This window comes from Pygoscelis adeliae, unplaced genomic scaffold, assembly GCF_000699105.1.
Source record: "Pygoscelis adeliae isolate BGI_AS28 unplaced genomic scaffold, ASM69910v1 Scaffold97, whole genome shotgun sequence".
In the NCBI taxonomy this organism is placed as follows: Eukaryota; Metazoa; Chordata; class Aves; order Sphenisciformes; family Spheniscidae; genus Pygoscelis; species Pygoscelis adeliae.
This window is the reverse complement of record NW_008825152.1, coordinates 399,996-406,958: the sequence shown is the minus strand read 5'-3', so window position 1 is coordinate 406,958 and position 6,963 is coordinate 399,996. Positions and strand designations below refer to the sequence as shown.

At 42.0% G+C, this 6,963-nt stretch overlaps 1 protein-coding gene across 1 annotated transcript in view; it reads right to left on the bottom strand.

Annotated features, from left to right (window-relative positions):
- Positions 1-270: 270 nt before the first annotated feature.
- Positions 271-6,963, bottom strand: part of WNT9B (wingless-type MMTV integration site family, member 9B) — a 9,169-nt gene continuing 2,476 nt past the window's right edge. Inside the window, exons 3-4 of the mRNA XM_009328405.1 lie at positions 1,663-1,928; positions 271-756 (exon numbers count right to left, since the gene is read on the bottom strand). Of these exons, the coding sequence (XP_009326680.1) occupies positions 280-756; positions 1,663-1,928 (743 nt within the window). The 3' untranslated portion in view covers positions 271-279. The remainder of the gene's footprint in view (positions 757-1,662; positions 1,929-6,963) is intronic.

Here is a 6,963-nt window from a genome sequence, read left to right as displayed (position 1 = left end):
TCAAGAGAGGTATTTTTGACTGCTTCAGCGTTCCTGCTGTCCCCACATTACCCCCACTCTCTGTCCCTCCTTCCTGATCTGATACCTGACAAAACCTCTGCTTTTCACCCCTCATACAGGGGCTCTCCCCAGATCGGAGGATCTCCACACTGAGATAATAGGAGCACTGGACATTTTTGGTGCTTGCCTTTGCCCTCACCCCACAGCAAAGAATCATGTCTCTCTCTCCCTACTGCTTTCTTGTACTCTAGGACTTGTCTTGACCTTCTAGCACTAACTTTACTGCTTGCAGCTGTAGACCACCTCTTCCTGCATGCACTGTTGGCACTCAACATAGCAACACCACTGCACCTGACAGTGGCAAGAGAAGGTAACCAGCCGGCTCTGGGTGTTATAGCCTCGTCCACAGCACATGCTGTCACAGTTGCCTTCCCGCGAGCAGGTCCTCCCAGCAGTTCCCAGGGAGTATTTGCTGGGACGACAGAAACTGGGGGAGTCTTCCACATACACCAGGTCAGTAGAGCGGGGTGAAGCCGGGTGCCTGGGGGAATGGCTGTGTCTCTGTGGGCCAGCCAGCTCTGAGTGTCCCACAGCATCATTGGTGGTGCTGAAGACCTTGACAGCATCATCGTAGCGCAGCTTCAGTAGTCGTCCAATCTCATGGAAAGGCGAAAGCTGTTTCCAGCATGTCCGGACAGCACATGAGCCGGAGACACCATGGCACTTGCATGTGGTTTTGAGACCATTTTTCACAGCCTGATGAGGAAGAGAAGTGGTAGTCATTATCTGCCAGGACCATGAGCCTAGTTCTGGGTAGAGGCAACACCTCAGATTGCAGACAGCCTGGAAGTACTTCAGTTTTATTGATATTATTCCTATTTTATTGAGGAAAAAGTAAAAAAAAAAAAACAACTGAGGAATGGCTACAGAGTTGACTGGTGAGCCAGAGAGCAGAAAGCCTGAATGAGGACAAATAGCTGAATACTGAGGCCAGTCAAATTCTTACTAAGCCTATTTGGAATAGCAGGAGTAGTCAACCATGAAACTGAGTATCTCCAGCATGGTGGATTCCCTTTGGTATATTCAAATCAAGATAGCGCTCTAATCAAACAAGTAATTGAACTCAGTAAACGGAAAACAATGATAAGTCATTAGCCTGCAACATACAGGCCAAAATGCTTGATCTAACGGTCTCCCTGACCCAAACTTGTGACATGACTAGTTCCATAGCAAATCACTAGCAGACTCAAAACTGATCTCAAGAGTGTCAACCCTTAAGCTACTTCACACGTCCCACCAGCTCTGAAGCTCTAGCTTTTCTCAAAACTCCCTGTGGCTGTGGCATAACCCATGGAGTAATTCAGCCAGTGAGTTTTACAGCCGTTACCGTGCTGCATATTGCTGTCACTCAGCCCCTGATACCACTAGAGGATACAGGATGCTACTCTGCCACTCAACATGCAACTCCTCACACCAGAGTTCAGGAGACTTTCCAGGGAGCTCTCAGTACCATAAGGTCCACAACACACTGGTAAACAGGTCTCGTTTGTGAGTAGGGGCAGTGAATACCCCTCTCACAAACAGCCTCGGCTGAGGATGGGTTAGAAGACTTGCATTGAGTCCTGACTTCTTTCTAGGCCTGCTGCTGCTGCAGCTCCTCACCTTGATGCCAACATTGGTGTTATGGATGTCCACCTTGGCCCGCAGGTCTTTGCCAATCCTCTTCTGACCCAAGAATTTTTTCAGGAACTTGGTGCTGTATTTGAGGTTGTCTCCACAAACGCCCCATTGCCAGGCCTTGCGGTTCTCCAGGTCTGGGGAGTCATCGCAGGTGCAGCGCTCCATGCGCCCAGCACTACACGCTCTGGCCAGGGAGTGGGTAAGAGCTGCAGAGGACACTGCATAGAGGAAGGCAGTTTCCTTAAAACCTGCACAGGAGAAGGATTAGGAGAGGGTAGGAGCAGAAAAGGCAAAATAAGGTGTTCATCCACCTCACTGGCTCTCCTGACTGTCCATGAACTAAAACCAAGCACAATACTTAGAAATACAAAGAGACAAAACTCTTCCATTACCTGCACACCATTCCTAGCAGAGAATCTCAATATCATGTTTGAAGTAACTGGTGTAGTAACACCCCAGTCTCACCTGGTGGCTGTGACTGATTCAATATGGAGACAGAAGACCCCTCATGAATGAAGGGATGGGTGGCAACAGCCAAAAAGTCCTGGGAAAATATTCAACTGCAAAAAGTGACAGTCATGAAACTCCATTCATCCTCATACCCACCACAGAGCTGATAAGTGTGAATAGAGACTGTCACCGAAATCATGTTGTGGCTTAAAATCAGGAAATATTTAGTAGAGACTGAAAAAATATTTTAAAAATCTGACCCGTTGTTTTAAAATGTTTTTATCTGGGACTGTGTTGGCACAGTATAGTAGTATTCATATGGAAAGATTACAAGTAGTTTGATTAGGAAATGTTCTATGTTGAAGGACATCTTGGGCAAGAAGGACAAACTCTCCCGCACGTGAGTGGATTTTCTCACTTCCCTGTAAATTATCTACTCCCAATGACTGTGGTGATGCTTTCTGAAGCTATTCTCCTTTCTAAAGCAGGCTTCCCAGCTTGGCTATGTTTGCCCTGAGGTATGTGACTATGACACACCATGACATTTTAACCAGGAAAGAAAATACAGTGCCTGAATAGAAATTCAGTCTGAAGGCATGGAGTCGGACAGGAATGGGCATGTTGATATGGCACCCATGAGCCCCACAGAAGTTCCAGAAAACACTGATTGACACAAACCTGACCTAAACCCCCAAATATTTTGGTTTTATTATTTCTTTCCTATTTAATCCAGGGGAAAATCTTAACATTTCCTCCAAAATTTATTTGCAGAAATTAAAACTATTAATAGGAAATTGCTTAACAAGTCCACAATTTAGGAAGTAGAGCAAGGAAGAGAAAGACAGGTGACTGATCAATAGCTCAGAGTGCAGAAATGGATAAGATTGGGCAAAATAGAAACATTTTGGTTTATGAAAAATAGAACACTTTCACATTGCATGGAAAGAAACATATTGAAGCAAATGAATATTCCACACTGGAAAATGCCAAATTTCCTTCCACGTCAGAAGGAAACAAATCTGTTTTCCTCAAAAATGGAGAAGAGAGGGAGAACCCCAGAGACCTGATCTAGTCTTGCAGTTAGCCCTGCTTTGAGCAGAGGTTGGAAAGGACTCTAGAATTCATCCAGTCCAACCTCAAATCTTTCCATCATTTTGTTCCCTCAAAGAATTCCCATCCAGCTGTAATAATACATCAGACCACTGACTGGTCTGAGATCCGGGTGAAGTCACCATAAATCTGACCAAAGAACAGGACAAAGAGTTCTTCTGATAGCTATCAGTGAGAAGAATGAAAAATTGACTAATCATGGACTTAATGGACAGACTGCATTAGCAACTTCAATATAGACTTCATAGGAGCTCATTGGAATCCCAGAATTTTAGATGAAAGATCTAGCAACAGTACGGACATGGATGAGAGAGTCAAGAAAATGTGGAGGAGGTCAAGGAGATTGATCAACAAACTGCTTCCTACCTCACCATTTTAGTTGCTGTATCACTGGGACAAGTAACTTGCACTAAGCTCTCTGGTTGATGATGCTCTGTAAAATCTCTCAGGGTACTGGAATAATAATGAAAAAATGTCACCAAATCCATCAAAAGCTTTAGAAAAGCTGATATGGGACACAGTCAATACAGATTATGGATAGCAACATGATGCTCACACATTTTCAAACAGTGGCTAACCCAAATGAAGGATATAAGAGAGGATAAGATACATTTGAGATCCGAAATCTGAAAAATAATTCCTGTAGCTAATCTCCAATTGCTTACCAGATTCCCAATATCCTGTCTGACATACTGATGCCAGAAGAGAGGAGAGCATTTTGGAAACACTTTCCCATACTATATAAAGCTAGCAGTACCAGTCAGCTCCACATACCCTGCTAAATCTGACTTTGTGGAATACCACACTGCTTCTGCTATTTCTGACCAGTGATGGTTTGGTTTCTTCTGTGGCACTCCATGTAAGTGCTGGCCAGATTTCAACCCACTTGAAATCAGAGACCATTGCTTGTGGTCAGGCCACTGCAGACAGCAGTAACTGAAGATAACGAGCATACTTTCAAATCGTCTCCTTCTTCTCCCCCCTCCCACCTCCTTTTATGGCAAAGGTTCAATATCACTAGGCTGCCAAATGCTTGTCTGAAAAGTCTAAGATGGTTCCTTCTACTTTGTCATAAGGGACTGATCACTGTTTAATTGTTTAATTCACAGATCACATGAGTAAAGGAAAAACTGAATGGTCCTTAAGGCCTTGTGGAATAACAATGAGCCACAGAGCAGCTGTTGAAGCTGGATTTTCAGTAGGACAACACAAATGAGCAGAGATCAGCTCCAACAAACACGATCTGAGAAGATCTAAATGGAGGTTTTTCCATGTATCCTGGCTATCTAACCTCCCACTATGTCAATGGAGCTCTTGTCACCACAGCCAGTGGAGCCTGGACCCGATGCCCAGGCTGTCAGGATCTGGTTTAGGGATGAGTCACCCTCCTGACCCCATTGAATGAGTTGCCAGTGACTATAATGAAATCTTAAACACACGATGCAAGGGGGAACATCTAAATGCAGATGTCTTTGCTTGTCAGTTTGGTTGCAAACATCCAGCACAGAGTTGAATTTCAAGATGTTGAAGCAAGCCAGCTCCCCCTGGTAGGACCTTGCACATGTCCAAGTCTTCCCCTGAGTTCTCTGGAATTATTTCTTAGCTCAGCAGCCTATAAATACAGAAGGACGTTTGCTGCAATGGCAAGACACTGTTCTTTGGTGTGGTATGCTCTAGACCACAAGGAAAACTATAATAGGAGGAGTTAGCCCTGTGGTGATTCTGTCAAAGGCAAGATGCTCAAAGATTTTTCAGTGCTGCAATAAAGATAGTGTGAGCATTTCAGAGCAAGTGGAAGACACATCTCTCTGGGGAAAACAAACAAACAAAAACAAAAAAAAAAAAAAAAGCAAAAAAAAGAGCAAACCAGAAAGAATTGTAGAAAGATTTAGGATGGAAGGACTTTTCAAGGTCTTTAGTACAACCTCCTGTTCAAACCAGGGCTAACTCCAAAGCCAGATGCTCAGGGCTTTGCCCAACTCAGTTCTCAAAATCTCCAGTTATGGAAATTCCACATCTCTGAGCCACCGCTCCTGTGCTGTACCATTCCTAGATTCCTCATGATATCAGTGAAACCACTGCTTGAAGATCAAAGAATCTGACCAACATGAAGCAAAGAAATGGATTGATGGAGGGAAGGATCGTAGAGTGCTCATTTCTCAAGAAGGATTTTTCTGAGTCACTGGATCTGAGCTGTCTTTGCTATAGGTATTTATTTTCCCGAAATCACCATGTTTGAGATTAAAAACTGCTTACCAGACCTCCAGCAACAATTGACTGCCTTTATGGCACACCTTGGAAACCAAAAGATCATCACTGCTTTACAAACTTCATATAAAGGCACCAACAAGATGGCTTGAAATGTCTGTCCAGAATAATCTTAAATCTACCTATTTTCATGGATTTCTAAAGAAGTGGAGAAGGAATTCAGAAGGATTTTGCATGGATCAGTGAAGAGTAATAGCCGTCATAACTGACTGCACTAGTCATTGAAGGATTGTAGGTTGTCCAAAAGGAGTTTCCCAGCTGTATCCAGAGGAGCGTCAATGTAAAACAATAGATGGTGCAGACTGTGAAAATAAATCTGGCATTTCAAAATCCAGAAAGCCCTTGGCATTTTTTTTTTACTTACTAAAAGTATGCAAATACAGGAAAAAAGATGTTGGCATCTGTAGAAACAGGAAAAGCATAGGTGATCCCAATCAGTCACAGAAGATTTTCAGTTGTCACTGCAAATTAAGCGTGGCTTTTCACCTATTACAAAAATGAATCATCTCACTGGGACATGATCTTTTTTTCCCCTCTTGCACTCATAAGACCATTAAAGACAGTTAAAAAGTGTGTGTTTTTCTTTACAGTTTCTCTAGGACCATGGCGATATCAAATGATTTAATCATTTCTAAAACTCTTTATCGCTACTTGGGTGAAAGTAGCAGAGCCCATTGTCTGACCAACAATTTCCAAGGCAGCAACAAAACAGCAGTAGGAATATGTGAGAAACAGATCAAAACTGGCAACTGAAAGTGTTCATGATCTTTGTGAAAGAAACTAACCTATTTGCAAGTTAAAGGAAAATGAGAACTAATAATTGCTTCCAGCCAACTGTCCTTTCATATAGGAGATGCATATAGCATACTTTTCTGTATTAAATCATCATTTGATCCTTAAGATTGTGTAATAAAAGTTTTCAAACACTTATCCTCATCTGCCAAAACAGGTTTTAAATTACAGGTGATATTTTATTTTGTCAGTCAGGAGTCCATGGAAATGTTGAGGCATGCCACCACGAGATAATTAAATGTTTTCCAGCTATTTGAAGATGAGGATTATTCAATTGTCATTTTCAAGTTTTTTGAGGTTGATGAAGGTACAGATGTCAGAAAGTCACTCAAAATGATCATGAACAGCTTCTTCCTCAGCGTGCTAAAAAATTCACAATAGAGCCTTGCAATGAAGTAAATCTGATCTTACATGTGCTGGTTTACTAAAATATTAACTTAATATTTATTTTAATAAAATTTGATAATTTTAAATGGAAATGTTAAAAAGTTTCAATCCCAATGCTAATTAAAATTAACATTTTAATTTCATCAAAGTTAATATTCGCTTATTCAGCCCTTTTAAGACATTAACTTACTAAACATTATCAAAGGACTGAAACTCAATAATACTGAAGACTGAAACTCAGTAAATGCTACTAAACATTATTGAAGGGCTGAAACT